General features: G+C 45.8%; 2 protein-coding genes across 5 annotated transcripts in view; both read left to right on the top strand.

Moving 5' to 3' along the window:
- LOC147436430 (uncharacterized) overlaps window positions 1-16,534 on the top strand; it is a 31,483-nt gene extending 14,949 nt beyond the window's left edge. For 2 of the 4 annotated variants that reach the window (XM_086489336.1, XM_086489334.1), the window contains exons 9-11: window positions 15,031-16,001; window positions 16,099-16,200; window positions 16,302-16,534. In XM_086489336.1, coding sequence (XP_086345462.1) covers window positions 15,031-16,001; window positions 16,099-16,200; window positions 16,302-16,346 — 1,118 coding nt within the window. In that variant the 3' untranslated portion in view covers window positions 16,347-16,534. The remainder of the gene's footprint in view (window positions 1-15,030; window positions 16,002-16,098; window positions 16,201-16,301) is intronic. The other 2 variants (XM_086489337.1, XM_086489335.1) reach the window with 2 other exon arrangements.
- LOC147436431 (uncharacterized) lies at window positions 631-4,828 on the top strand. The gene is made up of 2 exons (XM_086489333.1): window positions 631-3,952; window positions 4,508-4,828. The coding sequence occupies exons 1-2, from the start codon at window positions 3,660-3,662 to the stop codon at window positions 4,509-4,511; spliced, it is 297 nt and encodes a 98-aa protein (XP_086345459.1). The 5' UTR covers window positions 631-3,659; the 3' UTR covers window positions 4,512-4,828.
- Window positions 16,535-20,726: the final 4,192 nt, after the last annotated feature.

Raw genomic sequence — 20,726 nt, 5'->3', positions numbered from 1 at the left:
CTTTCCCCTCTCTCTCTCTCTCTCTCTCTCTCTCTCTCTCTCTCTCACACACACACACACACACACACACACACACCTCAGTCGCTTGCTCGCTCTCAAGCTCTCCTTTTAAGCTCAATTTGTTTCAAGCTTTTAAGATGTTGTCGACCCACTGCCGGCCCGTGAGAGGCTCGACCACTGCAGGGAGAGATTGTGTCAGCGGGGTCACAGGTCGGTGTGTCGAGGGTCAAGGCTGTTGATGGACTTGGGGGGGGGGGGGGGGGGGAACCTTGCACACCAAAGGATGTTAAAAGTTCACTATCAAAAAAAAAAAACGAATTCTGCTCTTTTGAGTGCTGTCCATTTCTGTAGGACCTGGCGAGTGTGTGTGTGTGTGTGTGGATGCCCTGCGAGAGCTTGGGTGCTGCTGCCTGTGTCTAGCCTGGCAACAATCTCACGGCCTGCTCAAACCCTCCAAAGACTCTCGATGCTCGGCATATACCCTCGCTGTCTGTTGCACGACAATACGAGTGTGTGTGTGTGTGTGTTTTTTTTTTTTGGTTCTCTCTCTCTCAGCGCTGCCTTCGGTCATTGAGTGTGTGTGTGTGTGTGTGTGTGTGTGTGTGTGTGTGTGAGTGAGAGAGATGGTTCTCTCTCTCTCAGCGCTGCCTTCGGTCATTGAGTGTGTGTGTGTGTGTGTGAGCGCACGCGCGTGCGCCCCACCACCATCACAAGCTCCAAGCTCCCGGTACTGTCCAAAATTGTCAAGCTTGCAACCCAATTGCTTGCTTGTCTTTTGTTGACCATCGCTAGTGCACCCTGATCCAGTCAACCCATCGACAGACCAAAAGCAGGAGCATGAAGAGGATATGAGATTTTTTGGACAACTACTTGATGCAAAATACAACGGACATCGCCAAGATGTGGCATATAGTAGGTTAATGATAGTTTTCAAGCCTTGATAATCAGGCAGCTTATGAGAATTCAAGTTAAATGGATATCATCGATTATGGAGGTGGATGGTCAGCTATGTAATATCCTTCGTGGCCTTCGGCTCACTTCAAAAGAGGGGAAGCGGTTATCGCATGAAGGAATATGGCTATTAGAAATTTTTCCGACTCAAAAGGATTGGCATGGGATGGCAAGCTGGTGGGGTTTTGCCAGGTGTCGGCGATCAAGTGCAGTCAAGGACGCGTGAAGCAAAGCTAAGTACGGCGTTTTTTTTAAAACTGTAAAGCTAAGGTCAACAAAAACACGAGGAGGTTATTACTGCAGGAAGGGGACGTCGATTGCATGGAGATGTGCCAGGAAAGCGCGCCATCTGGAAGGAGAAGGGGGCGTGCAAGGAAGGAAAGAAGTGCCATCTGTGTGAGAGAGGGATTGCATGGAAGCAAGAGGGGCTCCATACCAGGGAGAAGGCGACCAGCTTGCAAGGGGGGGGATTGCCAGAAGGGGCAGCCCGTCATACAGATGGTGGCCATGCAGGGGATCTGGAAGGTCGCCAAGGACCAGTAGGGGAGGAGGGCCATTGGAGAAGAAGGAGGAGGGGGTCGCCAGAGGCGGCGCCACTCAGGAGGACCAAGTTGCAAAGGGGACAGGGCCGCCACCTGGAGGTGAAGGGGGGTTGCAGTTGTGTACGGGCCAGTTCTGCCGAGGAGGGAGTCCGCCTGCTTGCAGGTCAGAGAGGAGGCGAGCCGAGAGCTGGCGGGCTGGTGGACGTGGAGAGGTTGCAAGATGAAGGTGGGCATATATGGGCTACCCATAGCAAGGTGCGGTAGAATTTGAAGGGACGAGGTCGAGCCAGGCCTAGACCTATTTGGGGTGAGAGTTGGTAACGCTGTTTGGAGGAGGCTATCATTAGAACCCTCATAAGTGTGAAGGCATCAAGAGAACACTACAAAGAAAAGGACCGTGAGCTGGAGACAGCTTGGCTTGCAGAGTTGAGAAGGGGGACCCGTGAGGAGCTTGGAGAAGCTGGTGTGCAAGAGCGACGTCTGCTGAAGGATCTCGGAGGGTTGAGGTGATGAGGATGGCCACTTGAAGAATCGGGTGAGCACAGATCGGATGAAGGTAACGCTAGAGAGAAGCTGCAGTACTCTATGGGTGCTCATGCACAAGGGGTTTGAGGGGTTACTGTAGAAGGCTGCAAGCGGCAATAGGGTGTTGGAGGTCACCGACGAGACAGGGTGGGAGGTACATGGCTATGAGGTGATAAGGAGGGATTCCTATCAAATAGAAGGAGAGGGCGATATTAAAAAAAAAGAAGGTGTTGCCTTTGTTTATTGCAAGCAGGACCACATCAAGGAAACCGAGGGATTTGAGGGCATGTTATATGGTTGTCAAAAGTAAGAATCCAAACACTGAAGGAGGAGGGCCGCCATACACATCCTCGTATTTCACCACAAACTTGCAGAATGTTATGCCAGGGAAGGTCTTTTTAGTGTGATCCATCATTATACCTGATCTAGTTTCATCAAGCTAGCTTTAATCTCCCCATGCTCATTGTTTAATAAATACCGTTTTCTCTCTCGCTCTCATATGAGTCTATGCGTGTGTTATGTATCCCAGTGGTTTTGGGTGATGAAGTGGAATGCAAAGGGTGTAAAGCTTGTTTTGGTGATGAAGTGGAATGCAAAGGGTGTAAAGCTTGGGCATCTGAAGTGAGTGGAGACTCCCTATATGGCTGTGTAAATGCCTTGAGGGCAAAAAGCTGGGATCAAGCTTGAGTCTACCAATAGTTTTGAGGTGTTTGAAGGGGTCGAGATTGCTTGTCGTGATTGCTTATATGTGAATATATGGTGCTTTGAGGGGTCAAAGGTCAAGATAATTGGTTGTATGCTTTGCGACCGGATGTATACAGTTAGGGTTGGTCGGGTTCGGGCTTGGATAATAGTCGTTTGCAGATCGGGAATCTAGGTGTGTGTTTACTAGGGGATAGGGGTGCTGTGAAGTCACTGGGCTATAGAGAGGCATTCAGTTTGTGTGCCGGTGGTTTTCCCATTTCCCTCTTTCCATCTTGTGGTGCCCCCACTGAGGATCCACCGATTGCTTCCTAACAAAGTGTTCGTGAGTCAAGATGAAGCAGGAGTTTGGTCCGGTGTTCAAAGGACATGAAGATGCTGACAATTGGATTGCCGATTTTGAGCTATTTATGCTGGCAGTATTGCAGATGCCAGGTGATGAAACAAAGCTCCGGACTCTACCTTTGGTGCTGCGAGGTAAAGCAAAGGTTTGGTTCGATGGCTTAGAAGATGCACGCAAGCATACTTGGATCGGATTTCGTGAGCAATTCTTACAAAGGTATCGAAAGGTGGTGTAGGTCTCGGAAGTAGATGCAAAAATTAAAGGTTTGCTGTAGGAAGTAAGTGGAAATCTTTTGATGCTTTTGTTGATAAATTTGAAGCTTATTGGGGGGATTTTGCGACTGCTACCCAAGCAACCAATGCGGGATATTTTAAGTTGGAAAGGTTTCTAGCCTGCTTGCATCCGTATGTTCGTGAGAGAGTGGATTATGAAGATCCAAGGACCTTTGATGAAGCCGTCAAAGTCGCTAGAGCAAAGAGTCAAAGATGAAGAAGATGGAGGGAGGATTGCTACAGTGAGCAGTCACCGTAGAAAGTGGATCTAAGCCCAAACAAATTGATGAGCATCAAGAGGTAAAAGCTCTTTCTTTTTTTGACATGAATGTGATCAAAGCACGTGAAGCCGATGCCAGGGTAGAAAAGGAAGAAGTGCAATTCAGGTCTCAAAAGATACAGCGAGGCATATTCAGAGTGCCACCTAGTTTGCTTCTTCAAGAGGACGAGGTGATAGAAGATCTTAAAGAGGAGGTGTCAGTTCCAGAGCCAGCAATGGGGAAGGTAGCAGAGGTGCAGGAATCGGCAAGATCAAAAGAGGAGTCCGACAACTCTCATAGCTCCATCTGCAGTTTGGACACAGATAGCATGTGGGAGACAGAATCCATCTCTTCTAGGTATGAAAGTTATGATGTTTTTCATGTAGATGAAGTGGAAAAAAATGTATGCGAGTTGCCTGTCAGCCAGCTAAAGGTCGAAGAGAAGTATAGTGTTACACCTTGTGTGAATTTGCTAGTCGAGCAGCCCTATCGGGTGTCTCGTGATGGTGAGTCCCTATTGGAGGAAGAGGTATGGTTTGATTGTGCATCAGACCTAGTTGAGAGCAGGTTTTGGAGGGTGACTTGCAGGAGCTAGGAACAGAAGGTGTGGTAGGTCAAGTTGATTTGTCTATGCAGGGGGTGGGGCATTTGAAGAACAGGTTGTAGCTCTAGAGGTCATGTTCTTGAGTATGAAAAGGTGGCCTTGGAGCCGTTTTCGGAGGGTTTGGATATAGGTTTGCAAAGGGATCAGGTTTGCTTGGCCATGCAGCAGGTGGAGGCAAATGGCAGGGTCTTGCTATTTTATGTGATGCTATGGGATACATGTGTTATTGGAGGTTGCTTTACATGTATTTTTGTATCAGTTGCGAGGATTTTTTGAAGTGGACTATATTATGGAGGGTTTTGTACCAGATGACATGATAGCGGCTTATGGTACCGGTGCTTCAAGTGATCGTACATATGCTTATAGTGGGCACGAAGGCTCATGGATGTAGGCTGCTATAAAGAGCTATCAAGGTGGCCCGTTTTTGGGATTGCACATGCAAAGAGAGGCTTCAATGTGCATATTTTACAGGTGGATGGCCACGGACAATGTTTTACTTTTGATCCAGGTGGAGCTTACACTATGATTGGGGAAGCTGTGAGCTTTCCATTGATCCTGGCGGATGATGCAGTAGATGCTATTCTCTCTATTTCTATTCTATTTAGGTAGCCATTATATCATTTTTCGTATCCAATCTATGAAGCTATTTTATATCATTCTCTCTATACAGTCCTATTCTACCTAAATAATGTTGTGGTTGAGCATGAATGCTCAACATGGGGGTGGGCAATGATGGTGCAGCCTGATCTAGTCAACCCATCGACAGACCAAAAGCAGGAGTATGAAGCTTTATAGGAGGATATGAGATTTTTTGGACAACTACTTGATGCAAAATACAGCGGACACCGCCAAGCGGACACCGCCAAGATGTGTGTGGAAGATGCGGCATATAGTAGGTTAATGATAGTTTTCAAGCCTTGATAATCAGGGAGCTTATGAGAATTCAAGTTAAATGGATATCATCGATTATGGAGGTGGATGGTCGGCTATGTGATTATGGAGGTGGATGGTCGTCTATGTAATATCCTTCGTGGCCTTCTGCTCACTTCAAAAGAGGGGAAGCGGTTATCCTATGGAGAAATAGGGTTATGAGAAATTTTTTCGACTCAAAACGATTGGTATGGGATGCCAAGCTGGTGCGGTTCTTTCAAGTGTCGGCGATCAAGTGCAGTCAAGGACGCGTGAAGCAAAGCTAAGTAGGGCGTTTTTTTTAAACTGTAAAGCTAAGGTCAACCAAAAAACGAGGAGGCTATTACTGCAGGAAGGGGACGTCGATTGCATGGAGATGTGCCAGGAAAGCGCGCCATCTGGATGGAGAAGGGGGCGTGCAAGGAAGGAAAGAAGTGCCATCTGTGTGAGAGAGAGATTGCATGGAAGCAAGAGGGGCTCCATACCAGGGAGAAGGCGGCCAGCTTGCAAGGGGGGGAATTCCAGAAGGGGCAGCCTGTCATACAGATGGTGGCCATGCAGGGGATCTGGAAGGTCGCCAAGGACCGGTAGGGGAGGAGGGCCATTGGAGAAGAAGGAGGAGGGGGTCGCTAAAGGTGGCGCCACTGAGGAGGACCAAGTTGCAAAGGGGACAGGGCCGCCACCTGGAGGTGAAGGGGGGTTGCAGTTGTGTGAGGGGACGGGCCTGTTCTGCAGAGGAGGGAGTCCGCCTGCTTGCAGGTCAGAGAGGAAGCGAGCCGAGAGCTGGCGGGCTGGTGGACGTGGAGAGGTTGCAAGATGAAGGTGGGCATGTATGGGCTACCCATAGCAAGGTGCGGTAGAATTTGAAGGGACGAGGTCGAGCCAGGCCTAGACCTATTTGGGGTGAGAGTTGGTAACACTGTTTGGAGGAGGCTATCGTTAGAACCCTCATAAGTGTGAAGGCATCAAGAGAACACTACAAAGAAAAGGACCATGAGCTAGAGAGAGCTTGGGTTGCAGAGTTTAGAAGGGGGACCCGTGAGCAGCTTGGAGAAGCTGGTGTGCAAGAGCGACGTCTGCAGGATCTCGGAGGGTTGAGGTGATGAGGATGGCCACTTGAAGAATCGGGTGAGCACATATCGGATGAAGGTAACGCTAGAGAGAAGCTGAAGTACTCTATGGGTGCTCATGTATAAGGGGTTTGAGGGGTTACTGTAGAAGGCTGCATTAAGCGGCAACAGGGTGTTGGAGGTCACCGACGACAGGGTGGGAGGTACATGGCTATGAGGTGATAAGGAGGGATTCCTATCAAATAGAAGGAGAGGGCGATATGAAAACAAAAGAAGGTGTTGCCTTTGTTTATTGCAAGCAGGACCACATCAAGGAAATCGAGGGATTTGAGGGCATGTTATATGGTTGTCAAAAGTAAGAATCCAAAAACTGAAGGAGGAGGGCCGCCATACACACCCTCGTATTTCACCACAAACTTGCAGAATGTTATGCCAACGAAGGTCTTTTTAGTGTGATCCATCATTATACCGATCTAGTTTCATCAAGCTAGCTTTAATCTCCCCATGCTCATTGTTTAATAAATACCGTTTTCTCTCTCCCTCTCATATGAGTCTATGCGTGTGTTATGTATCCGAGTGGTTTTGGGTGATGAAGTGGAATGCAAAGGGTGTAAAGCTTGGGTATCTGAAGTTAGTGGAGACTCCCTATATGGCTGTGTAAATGCCTTGAGGGCAAAAAGTTGGGATCAAGCTTGAGTCTTACCAATAGTTTTGAGGTGTTTGAAGGGGTTGAGATTGCTTGTCGTGATTGCTTATATGTGAATATATGGTGCTTTGAGGGGTCAAAGGTCAAGATAATTGGTTGTATGCTTTGTGACCGGATGTATATAGTTAGGGTTGGTCGGGTTCGGGCTTGGATAATAGTCGTTTGCAGATCGAGAATCTAGGTGTGTGTTTACTAGGGGATAGGGGTGTTGTGAAGTCAGTGGGCTATAGAGAGGCATTCAATTTGTGTGCTGGTGGTTTTCCCATTTCCCCCTTTCCATCGGTACAGACCAAAGTTAAATTTCGCAAGGTAGGTGTTGTGTGTGTGTGTGTGTGTGACCACACACACTGCCAAAAGGGCTCTCCAAGTTTCCTATTAGCTGTAGATTGCTCCCGGTTCTGTGGCTGCGCTTAGCAGGGATCCCCCCTTTGTACCTGATTCTGCTTGCGTTCCGGCTTTGCCAATTGATGGATGCTCGATTTGCTTCTCCCAATTGTTTGCTGCAAGTCAATTTCCCCCACTTGGTTCTTGATGCAGGCCTCCTTGCTTTTCTATTTGTTGCTTGTAAATGGCTTCAATTCCCCCCAATGCTCACACGAGCTCCAATTCCTGCTCCAGCTCTTGATTGAAATGACTACGAGCTCGATCTCCTCGTTTCTCAACGAGTTCTGTAGAGTTTCAAGCTTTACCTAGCCAAGCTTTCCAAAACACGATAGGGTCACTGCGTGCGTGGTGAGTTGGGGCTCAGGGTCAGATGCCCTGAGCTCTGATACCAATTGATGGGTGCTATGGTCGAGTGTGCAAGAGAGGCAAGCATGCAAGAGAAGGGTGAATTGGGGAAGAAGAAGGAGAAGCTGCACAACACAGTGGGTTAGTGGAGAGGAAAGTAAGAGAGTGATTCAACCCTCTCACTTTCTCTCCCTATATTGATTAGGGAAAAGAAAATGAGTAAGGGTGGTTTCCCACGGCCACCTGGCCTATATCCCAACATCATTGCCAATGGTGTATGTTTGTGGAGTGGAACCAATAGATTTACATGTAGAAAACATAATGGATATAGTGTGATTGACTATATGCTACTCTCCGAAGCCATCATGTATCACATAAAGAGTTTTATATTTGGCCAATGGACCCGAAATCAGACCATCGGACCTTATGTATTGACCTTGCATGTGGAGAAGCAACTTGTTAACCCTCACACACATTCCTATCACTTACGACGGACATTGTATTATTTATTGGGTAGAGTCAGGTACCGCGCTTGTCCGTCCAATAGAAAAAGGGTAAGAGTGATCGCCGATGAGAGGCGCACTCTAACTGGAACATTCAAGGGATTAGTTGGCTAAGCATGGGCGCCCAAGTGTGAATGGGGCGAGCTCATATAAAAGTCAACTAAACCTAAAATCGACTCATTCTCTCATTTGTGCAATTGAAGAGTGCTCTTGCTCCATCTCCATCTTCTTCTTCTTCATCTCCTTGTGTGTGTGTGTGTGTGTGTGCGTGAGAGAGAGAGAGAGAGAGAGAGAGAGAGAGAGAGAGAGAGAGAGAGAGAAAGAGACAGAGAGAGAGAGTATGATCGAGCATTGTGAGGATGGCACGGCGGCGGCGAAGCGGTTGAGCGCGGCGCAGCGGCGGCTCCTTCTTCTTCGCGGCGAGGAATCCTCCACGATAGCAAGCGTAGAGCGGTGAGTGACACACCAACGTCATCTTTGAGCGTACTAGTTTAGGCTTGTTGTGTGCTTGGAGCCATTTGTGGCTCGCACACAGTGTATCGGCAAGTTCCTTGCATTGACACGTGCGACATACGCGCACATTTTTGGCACCGTTGCCGGGGAATGCCATACACTAAGCTTGAATGGCACTCTGTGCTTCTTTTGCGGTGCAATTTCAATTGTAGGAAAGGTAAGGAAGGAGGGTGTGTGTGTTGAGAAGAAGGATTTTGTGTTACTACTGTGTATTTTTTTTTGTTAATGGAGTTTTCAAAGGTACTGTGTTTTTTCTTTGTATAAGGTGTTAGTATTAAGGTGGTTAGTTCTGTGTAATGTAATGTACAGTAAGTAGGAAGTAGATCCGTGAGAGCTAATAGAGTGTGTTAGTGTGTAACAGTAGGTGTATTAGTTGGAAGTAGGTAGGTAGAGTGTGTGTGCGCTCTCACGTAGGCCGCGGCGACCTTATCCTTTTATTAAAAAATGATAATAATAAATTTTAAAAAATAAAATAAAATTTAAAGGTAGGACCGGGATCGGGAATATGTCCCAAACCCAAGCCGAGACCCAAGCCCAAGCTCACGCTCAGGCTTAGGCCTTAGTCGTCCTTTAAAATTACATATTTTAGCTTCACACGAAGCTAAAAATTGATTTCTTGAAGACCAACGGAGCTTCAGGTGTTCGAACGTTGCGCTGTAAAGCACACCGCACTACAAAAGGCTCTTCATATTAGCGACGCTCAAAAAAAAATTTTCCGGCGTCGCTATGAGCGTCGCTATAAGCGTCGCTATGAGCGTCGCAAATTTATTTGTAAATTTGCGACGCTTATAGCGACGCTCATAGCGACGCCAGCTGGAGTAAAAGAAATAACCGAGCGCGCCCAAAAACTCAGATCTCAGATCTGAGTTTTTCGGCGCCCTCAATCAAAGAGCAGGTAACGCTCTCCCTCACTCTCTCTCTCTCTCTCTCTCTTTTCTTCTCCACACACACACACACACACACACACACACACGAGGAGAGGAAGGAGAGCCAGGTATGCTCCTTCCCTCTCCTCATTCTCATGTTCCCTTCCCCTCTTTCTCTCTCCCTCTCTCTCTCTCTCTCACACACACATAGTGTTTTTGAGAGAGAGAGAGAGAGAGAGAGAGAGAGAGAGTATAAACAAAAACAAAAACGCACACACATACATAAACAAAGAATGCACACACACATTGAGAGAGAAAAAGAGAGAGAGAGCATGCATAAACAAAAAACGCACGCATTGAGAGAGGAAAAGAGAGAGAGAGAACATGCATAAACAAAAAACGCACACATTGAAAGAGGAAAAGAGAAAGAAAACATGCATACGATCCAAAAAAACGCACACACATTGAGAGAGAAAGAAAGAGAAACTAAGGGAGCGTCGTAGGAAACTAATTAAAATTAAAAGACCTAAAGATCTAGCCGACGAGGAGTTGAACTGAAGACCTATTATTCAAGAGGGAAATGGCATAATCAATCTATCATACTTGGCATGGGTGATAGAAAGGTTATACCATTTATCTCTTTTTATTGGCACACACATCCACACATGCGCACACACACAGGAAGAAGAGAGTTATAACGTCGTAGGAAACTATCTTAAAAGACGTTAAAGATTAAGTTATATGTAGACTTACATTAAATTAGATTTAGGTTTATTTTTAATTAGATTTACGTTTATTTAAGCTAGATTTAGATTTACGTTATATTAGATTAGATGCGGGTCTCCATAGACTGCGATGCCTGCATGAAGCGGGTGAAGAAAGCCCTCAATGGAATATAGGGTATTGCTGCCTTCACTCATGGTGGGCTCCGTCGATCCAAAAGTACTGGTGAAATGTCTTCAGAAGATAGGGAAGAAGGTGGATCTTCAGGGCGACAAGAGTCACTACATCCCCGACACAATGACCATCTAAACAACCTCTAGTCATTAGACTTACGTTAAATTAGATTTAGCTTTATTTTTAGTTAAATTTACGTTTATTTAGATTTACGCTTATTTACGTTAGATCGAGTCCACGCAAGAATTACTTACGGTTTAGGGTTTAGAGTTAGACGAACAGTGAAAAGATCTACTGTGAAAAGATGTTAAGATGAAGTGAAGTGCTACAGCTAGAGAAGAGGCAAAGGGATTTTGTCCACTACATGCAGTATCATGTAGACGTGGGTGTGTAGATTTCTTGTACCCACAAATATAGGTATTGACCAATAAAGACGAGATTATAACCCGGTGGTTCTGATCTCCGTGCACCTCTAGACCGAGGTGTGCGGGGATTGGACATGACTAGAGAATGTGAGGTAAAGAGAGAAAGAGAGAGAGAGAGAGAGAGAGAGAGAGAGAGAGAGAGAGAGAGAGATAAGACGAAGAATGCCAATAGAATATTAAATTTGTTGTCCAGGTTATAAGTTTTTTATCCTCATTATGAGTAGCGACGAGGATGTGGGACCGTCCAACCGAAACACCTATCTCTCAACGAGGGTCTTATGTCCTTGTAATCAATGCAAGCATGCTGTGCGACGGACAAGACGTGTTTCTTTGCAGCACGTTCGCGAATTTGGCGAGTTCGATCCATCTATTATAGATCGAGTTGTTGCCAATTATAACTCGTCGGACTCTGACGCTGGCCAACAAGCAGCAATCTTGCAACCCAATAGACGTATTCGCAGGCGCTTTGGTCAAGCAGCATATATGAGGCCACAAGATGTACCCTCTGACATCTCGGGGGATGATCATGCAGAGCACATTCCCAACGAGGCAATGTTTGAGCCCGAGATTGATGAAATGATCGAGACGATCATGGATTCAGAAAGGCTTATCTATGATGATATGAAAAGTGAAGCCGATACGTCATTGTATAATGGAGCACGTATGTCTAGATTGAAAGCACTCCTGGTTCTTCTCAACATGCAGGCAAAGTTTGGATGGAGTGACACTAGCGTCACACGCTTTTCAGGTGATCTATTACAATTAGTTTACTTTAATAGAACTCTAAATGTATAATGATCTGATAGATTTTTACACGACTGTATCATATTTTTATGTTGTGTAGATTGCTGAAAGAGCACATTCTACCAGCTGACAATGTGATGCCAGATTCCCGAGATGAAGCAAGAAAGATTTTGCGAAACTTGGGGATGGATTACAATTCTATCCACGCTTGTCCTAATGACTGCATTCTTTTCAGAGGGGAATACACAGACATGGAGAAGTGTCCGAAATGTGATTCCGAAAGATATCGAGTAGATCTCCACGGGACAAAAATTCCACAAAAGGTTTTGCGACATTTTCCTTTGCTTCCTCGCATCAAGCATTTCTTCGAATGTAAGTCCATGGCCGCCCTAGCATCATGGCATGAGGAGAATAAATCTTCGGATGGTGTGCTACGAATTCCTGCAGATTGCGCAGCCTGGAAACATATAGATGGAACATGGTCGGATTTTGCCAGGGAAGCTCGAAATTTGCGATTAGGCCTGGCTATGGATGGCGTAAATCCATTTGGTCAAAGATCAACATCTTACAGTGTATGGCCCGTTGTCATCGTCAACTACAACATTCCCCCGTGGTTGACTACGAAGAAGGGGCACCTATGGCTAAGCTTGATTGTGCCAGGGCAATATAAAGTGGGGAATATGGATGTGTATCTTCGTCCACTATTGGAAGAGCTACAACAATTGTGAATTGGCATAGAGGTGGTGGATATGAGCCGACACACAGGACGACGGAATGCTTTGATCAGAGGTATTCTAATGTGGACCATGCATGACTATCCCGGGCTAACAGAATGCTCAGGTGATCTATTGACACTCCTCACTCAGACACTGTAAATCTTGTTTTTTCCCATAGTTGATCTATTATCATGTGTATACATGCAGGGCTTCAAACAAGCGGATACAGAGCATGTGTCACATGTGGACCTAGACTGAATGCACGTAGGGCACCCTCACTGAAGAAGCAAATCTACGAAGGTCATCAAGCGTATCTTCCGGAGAATCATGTGTTACGCGACGGCTTTTTGGGAAGAGAGCCACCAAGGATGTCTGCACAAGCATGGTTAGAGCAGAAGGAGATGTGCGATGACGGATTGCCTCCAGGGATGAAGAGACTATCTCTATGGTATGAGTTACCATACTGGCCCCGACTCGTGATCAATCACTTGCTCGATCCAATGCACATATTCAAGAATGTGGGTAATCTACTATGGGACCATTTGACCGGCAAGAAAGATACTTTGGTAGCCAGAGTTGACCTTAGAAATGTGGATCGTATGGAGCAATATTGGCCGCAAACAGCGTCTGATGGATCGATAAAACTTCCTAAAGCACCATGGATTTTCACAGGAGCCCAAGAACGCAAAGTAAAAGAGGCCATTCGATCTTTGCGGACCCCCATTGGCGTAATGCACTCGCTCCGAACGTGTTTTACTAAAAAGGAAAGCTTACCGGTTTGAAGTCACACGATTGGCATAAAATGTGTCAGGTACGTTCATAGTGGACTTTAATATCATTGCATAAAATGTGGACTTTAATATCATTGCTGCACATACTTTACAGTTTATTTTACCGGTTGCCATTGAGGGATGTTTGTCTCTCGACATCCGTAACACAATCTACAAACTTGCAAAGCTGGTGCAATGGATCTCACAAAAGGAGATCGACGTAGACTCCATACCATTCGCCAAACTAAATGCTGCGGAGCTTGTGTGCATGTTTGAGAAACATTTTCCTACTACAATACTAACCATTCAGGTGCATCTTCTTGTTCACATAGTTGATGAGGTGGAAATAGCTGGCACAGTTCATTCCAGATGGATGTTCTTCTTAGAGCGTTTCATGAAAACGCTTAAGGGATATGTGCGTCAAAAGGCACGTCCGGAGGGTAGCATGGCAGAAGGTTGGTTGGTAGCAGAGTCCCTAGTGTACATTGGAGAGTGGCTAGACGGATTTGATAAATCCCGGGACACGCTATGGCGAACCATAGATGATGAGCGCATATCTGGGATTGTTATGTGCAATCTCGGTGTTGAGAAGAAGATGACGGAAGATCTAGAGGCTAAAATCAACCGATTTTGCATGCTTCACAATCCAGTGATGCAAAAGTGGATTTCACAATATGAGGATGCAAAGCAAGAGCGACGAAGGGCACGAATCGAGTGGAGACGGGGAAGACGACCACCGATGCACTATCCAGCGGTTCTGGAGAGCCTACCAACCTTCATGAGCTTAAGATGGTTGCACAACCAATTGAAAAGCGCACAACAATGCGGTGACGAAGTGACTGAAGAAGAGTGGGAGTACTCTCGGGGTTGCGCGACCAAGGTAAGTTTGCAATGTACGACTAGCAAGTGACTTTATTTATAAACGTTGGAACGGCCACTCATAATCTTTGTTCGTTGTAGTATAAGTCATACACAGCAGCATGGTGTAAAGGTCGACATTTTAGGGTGGAACGAATCTACAAAAAGCGTTTTACTCAAGATTGTGGAATCATGGCAAAATTTGAACAGTCTAGTCGACGACGTTCCTCTGATGCAGATCCCGTGGTGGCGGAACTCACTTACTTCGGCACGCTGCAAGAGATTTTGAGGATCGATTACAGAGGATTTTTTGTCGACTTGTTCGACGTGCAATGGTTCAAGATAATCATGGAGGGTCGAAACGCTACTGTGCGTAGAGGAGAGTCTGGTTTTCTTGAGGTGGATTCTACTAAGAAATGGACTGACCTAAGAGACACTTTCGTACTACCCGAGCATTGTGAACAAGTAAGTATATAAATAGTTAACATCCCCCTTTTACAAGTTATGTGTTTGAAAGCTCTCATGTAAGTTATGTGGCTCTGGCAGGTAGTATTTCATCCTACAAAGTCTACATCAAACTGGTGGTACGTCATAGAGGTAGCCCCTCGTAGTGCAAGGACGTATGAAGGCTACCATGTACCAATCACAACGACATCAATGGAGGAGATCAGAGAAGATGCTCAATCAGAAGCCGCTGCGGTGGTGCCAGACGAGCATCAAGATGCTACTACTCTATATGGGGTGCATGCAGAGGAGCTACAAAATGAAACAGAGGATATGTGTTTAAACGGAGAGCTCTATATAGATATAGGAAGTTATGCTGAGTTATGCGAGGATGAGAGAGAGATCTCTTAAAGCCACAAATATTGTATTTGAACAATTTTGCTCCGTGCTGTAAAAGCTCTGGCTCTCTAAGTAGCTTCCATGGTGTATAACGCTCTTTTCTACTCGCGCTCACATCTTTTGATTGAAAATTCTGAGTTTTCGACTTGCCTCTTTTATCACTCGATTCATTGCGTCATTGTATTTATATGCGTCATTACGTCATTGTATTTAATGGTCTTTGCGTCATTGTCTACTCTATTCATTCAATATTAAGTTTAAATATTCGTGTGTTTAATGCAGGTATGGATGATGAGGAGTTTCTTTCTTCTTTGTCACCGCAGCAGAGACAGTGGTACGTGGAGCGTCATTGCTCTGGCGCATCATCGCGCGTTCCTACACCATCCGCATCTCCCTCTCTTTCGGAGCATTCGGCGCGCTCCGAAGCTTCGGCGTCGACGAGACGAGCGTCACACTCGTCTAGACACCGGCGCTCTAGTGGTGGCGGTGGCGGTTGTTGTGGGGATTCCGCCACCGATGCCTCCACACCGCCTCGTGTTCGACGAGGCTCTTTACCCTCCCCTTCTTTGCCCGCCCCCACACCAGCCACAGCATCGCCATCTACGCCAGGTTTTGCACGGCTGACTGTTCCTAGAAGCTACACACCTCTACCTACTCCGCCGAGAGCCACCCCACTCGACACTCCTCGCTTCGGCGCCCAGACGTCGGTGGAGACACCTGACGTCCGTACCCCCATCGACACGCCGCTAGAGACCCCTGCCGGGACACCCAGGTTCACGCGTCACCGGCCAGAGGGCTTGCCTTACTCCGTCGACATCAGCGGCGGCATCATCATGGATGATGACGGCAAGAAGGTGATCTCGCGCATGCGTGGTCTTTGCTCTCGGCTGTTTAGACACTATATACTAAACAAATGGAGTGAAGTACCAAGTGATTTAAAAAACAGAGTCATCAGCATACTTCATGATGAGTTTCCCGTTGCAACACGGGATCAGCGCTTCAATGAAGACCTGATGAAGATTCGAATGCGCGAATACTGCAAACACAAGCGTTCCGAAGTGCAAAAAGCAATCAAGAATGGGTGGAATAGGCCAGATTGGCTGGCCAAAGAAGATTGGAAGAATGCGAAGAAAGCAGCGCGCGAGAATCCCGACAAGTGGAAGCAACAAAAGGATGCAGCCAGAGCGCGAGTAGAGGCAGGGAGCTCGCACCACTTGGGGAGCGGTGGATGGGCATCATTTGAGGCCGATTTTGTAAGTCTTTTCACATTGCTCTTTATGCATGTTCGATAGTTTAGGGTTTATGAGTTTTTTAGTTCTAACATAATGAAATCTTTGTATGTTTTGACAGTGGTCGATGACAGGACGTGATCCCACACCGTACGAGGGCGAGTACGCAGGCAGGAAGGGCTTAAACGCCCTGATGGACATTCTCAGTTCTCGCGGCGGCATGGTTAGTATTAGGGTTTACTCTTTTTTATTTTTTGTATTGTTTTATAAATGTCGTTATATGTTTATATTTACTGAAAACTGTCTTATTGTCTTTTTTTGCAGAATCCGACAGATACGCCGCTTGGACGCGATGAGACGTCTGATTAGACGACGTCAGTTTAGCCGTAGCTAGATAGCATTAGTTTAGGGTTTCTCGTAGCTTATGTATCATGAGACGGATTTTATACGTCTTTTTGAACCATGTATATTATTACATTTGTCACCACAATTCCTTTTGCCAATCAATTCTTTATGCCTATGATGTTGTACAATTGTCATTATTACATTTGCCAATCAATTCAGTTTGCCTATGATGTGTACAATTGTCAATTTTGCAAACAATGCGTCTTGTGGGTGACTATTTTGGGTCTATTATCTACTTTTGCACTTTTTTTAAAAACTGAATCAAGTACAATATGGTTGATGGGTGGCAGGGCATTCAATGCCCTGCCACCAAAAAAATATTCTCTCAGGCGTCTCTATAAGCGTCGCTATTTATGGCTCTGTAGCGTCGCTATATGCGTCGCTATACTCTTCTGTGAGAGCGTCGCTATAGGCGTCGCTATGAGCGTCGCTATATAGCGACGCATATAGCGACGCTCTCGTAGCGACGGTTTTAGCGACGCCGGGGGTTATAAAAACCCAGTGTATTTCCATCGCTAACAGCGTCACAAGAGCACACAACCTCTTGTAGTGCCGCAATCCTCTGAGTGATACGCTCGTTTCAAGCTATCACACACTTTAATGAAAAGAATCGATTATTAAAAAAATATTTTTTAAAAAAAACATTAAAAACGATTTAAAAAAAACACGAGTGAAAACGAACGCTTAAAAAAGTAAGCGATTAACCTTCGAGGTTATTCGCCGACGCTTGTAGGGTGCCAAAGGCACATGCATCTGCGCTCTGGTCGTGTGCTAGAGACGGAGCAACTAGAGAGAATTTCGACTGACGCAAGTTCTCAATATCCACCTACTTTAGGTTCCGGGCCCTCGACGGGGACCCAAGGTAGTACAAACCAAGACCCGAACATAGCGGCTAGTGAGTCTTCCTTTGACTACGACGTCATGGAGGGTTTTCCAATGCCTAATCCCGATAGCTCAATCCAAGACATGCATGCTATGGGTCCGCGGTCCGGGCCGAGCATGCTTAGCCGCCTGAAGGAAACCTTTAGTAGAGCCACTCGCTCCGAACATGGAGCTAATGATGTAAATGAGGGGGGTGGGGAAGTAAATTCTCCATTCATGACCAACGTAGACCCTATATCCTTAGAGAATGTGCATGCGAATACTTCATTCATTGCACCTCCTGACTCTTCAGAGTTATTTCCTCCGAGGTTATATTACCTGATGGTAGAAGCCTAGCCGAAGTGCTAGAGGTTGAGCGGTATATCCTTGCAGCAAGGGAAAAGGAAGTCGAGAGCTTACGCAAGGCGGAGCAACGAAGAGAGTTAAAAGCGAAAGCCCCTATGTCAATATCCTTGCTAAGAGAGCAATCGAGTACTCCTGACTTAGCAACCGCTAAGGGCCAACCCTTAGAAAGCAACATTGCAAGGACACCCCTAGCACCTCAATCCTAGATGGAGCGTTCTTAAATGAGAACTGGGAGTACGAACTACAAAGGAAAAATTTGATCGACATATACACAGGTCACACCTATCAGGTGGGTTAGTTAGATGTCCTACAATCCACAATGGGTGCTACTAGTATGGAGGATCAACAACAAAGAGTTTGTGAGGTCATCCATAGGGTCGTTGAGTTAGAGAGACAAAACAAGGGGATCAACATGACTTCAACGGGTCTCATGATATTCTTAGATACAGGAAAGGCTAAAAATCGACCTTATCGCAAATGGAGACTCCCTCGGTGCAATCTGAGCCCACAAGTGATAGCTTTACCTTTCCAAGTTTAGCTCATCTTTCCCTTGATGACACCACGGCTACCATGCCTACCCCAATGATGGGCATGCCAAGAAACATGCCATGGACCTCATTTGTTAGTAAAGCACCGATACATGGTAGCTCAATGCTTGCAACAGTACCTACAAGTGTGTACCAATCGTATACACCCATGGGTCCTCGTACTCATATAGTCTCTACCCCTCCCATTATTTCAACAACCTATGCTCCACAACCACAATACCCAAGTTCTGATTTCCATGGGATGATACCGGCTAGCATTAGCATTTCACATCTGACATCTGCTATGCCTAGGGCCACACATATGAACTTTGGGCCACCACATGGCACAACATCGTACCGAACGTGGAACCCAAGGGCTTCCTATGCGCCAAGACCAATGCTAATACCTACTCCACATGTAGTCTCTGGAGCGCCTTCACCCACGTTGCCTTCTCACTTAGGTGACTTGGCAACATTTGCTCAAGCTATTGGTCGATCTATTGCTGAGAATATGCGTAACACGCCTGATAGAGAGCCTAGAAGTAAAGCAGTACAAATAGCCAAGCTGACACAAAAATTTAGTGGAGACGGGGATGTGAGAAAGCATATCGAAGTATTTGAACAAATATGCGATTCTCTAGGAGAACACAATGACCTACATAAGATCAATGCTTTAATCCTAACCTTAAGTTGAAAGGATGGAGATTGGTATAAAACCCTAAGGGTGGAAGAAAAAACGATTTACCCTACTCTTAAGAGACTGTTCTTAAAAGAATACATATGAGAGGGAGTGCTTTGGGGTGTAGCCTCTCAGCTCCAGAAAGCCCAACGAGAGGAAGGAGATTCGGTGAGAGACTTTATTAGTCTCTTGAGGCATTTGAATTCTCGTTGTAATCCAAATGAGCGCTTCAATAATAACCAATTGCTTGATAGATTCATTAGGGGGTTACGACATGAGGATATCTACAATGGCCTAGTCATTAGAGGTATCACCACTTGGGAAGCAGTCATCACCACCAATGCGATCCAATTGGAAGATAATTTAATGATTCAAGGAGAAAGAGTGTCTGTTGAGCCTAAATCTCTTAGCTCGCAAGCATCAGGGCATCAGCCAATGACCCTAAAGCCTATTGCTAAGGAGCCAAAGATATCTGAGATGACTTTAGCAGATCTCACCAAGGCTATTCAAGAGAGTCTTAGAGACAATCATGCTCTGCAAAACAATCATATGTATCCAAGAAGGGAGCAACAATGGTGCTCAGTATGCTATGGACCGCATAGTACCAATGAATGTCCTACTTTTAGAGTAAAATTCAATGGGAATTGCAATGCATGTGGGAGGTATGGTCATCAAGCTAAGGATTGCATAGTATTTAAGCGCACAATGGCCAATAGACCACAACCTTAGAATGGACAGACACACCTTAAGTGCCTTCATTGATGCCGGCCCCACCTCTTGAACAAACAGCACAACACATGGCCCCTAGGGCCCAAAATGTTGTTCAAACAACACCCTTACCACCTCCAGTGCTAGGACTGCAACCACCACATCCGAGAATCACTTTTGTGAATCAAGTGGGTTGTGAGTCATCTATTGCTTGTTTGGAAGGCTGTGAGGAAGATATAAATCCTAATATTGCCTATGGGATGGATGTGCTTGAAGAAAGTCCACAATACTACATGGAGAACTATTGGGGACAAGTTAAACCTGTATATCAAGTAGCTGCTCTTGTGACAAGAGGCCAAAATATCAATTACACTGCTAAGAGACCACCTCTTCATTGCTATGAGTGTGGAGGTCCACATCGTGTACCCGAGTGTCCTATTAGGCTACAAAAGAACGCCACACTAATGCAAACCAATCAAACGAGCACGTCTACAATGCCAATACTCATATGTAATCGATGTGGCATAGATCATTTGATTGCCCAATGTCCAAATAATCCAAATGCACCGAATATCACGCCACTAAATTTGATTGAAGTTACCGAGGAGCCATCACAAAGTACACATGTGGTACCAGTAAACGTACTCACACGATCAATGCTCCAAAAACAAAATTATATTCTTGAGGAAAGAGACACGGCATCAATTGCCTAATCTCAGAAAAAGAAAAAAACACAAATGAAGAGATCGCAAAAACCAACAAAGTCAGACCCCAGTTCAAAGACCAACATAGGGACTGGTGACGACCCCGTATATATGAACGACACTGAAGAGGATTCTGATTCAGGTGAAACCATGGAGACCAAAACGACCACTAAGATAGAAACCAACAAGGAAGATCTTCATGAGCCACAATGGCCAGGATCCAAGATGAAGATAGGAACTTATCCAAACCCTACAGAGGACATCAAGCGAGTCAAGCAATTAAGGAGTTTGGTAGAAGAGACCCAAAGGGGATCTAGAGCTAGCACCTAGGCAGATCCAGATTACAGACACCGTGTTCCCTACGCAACAACAACCTCACCAAGTCCATAGACCCTTAGCCATACCTAGTGTCATCCAAGAAGAAAGTGACTTAAAGTCATGGGAAAGTGGGCGTACTCACTTCTTGATGGAAAGAATGTTTACAGAGGGACTACTTGAT

Source organism: Adiantum capillus-veneris, chromosome 18 (genome assembly GCF_014529385.1).
Source record: "Adiantum capillus-veneris isolate H3 chromosome 18, ASM1452938v2, whole genome shotgun sequence".
Taxonomy (NCBI): Eukaryota; Viridiplantae; Streptophyta; class Polypodiopsida; order Polypodiales; family Pteridaceae; genus Adiantum; species Adiantum capillus-veneris.
The sequence above is the reverse complement of the archived record's forward strand: the minus strand, read 5'-3'. Positions and strand labels throughout refer to the sequence as shown.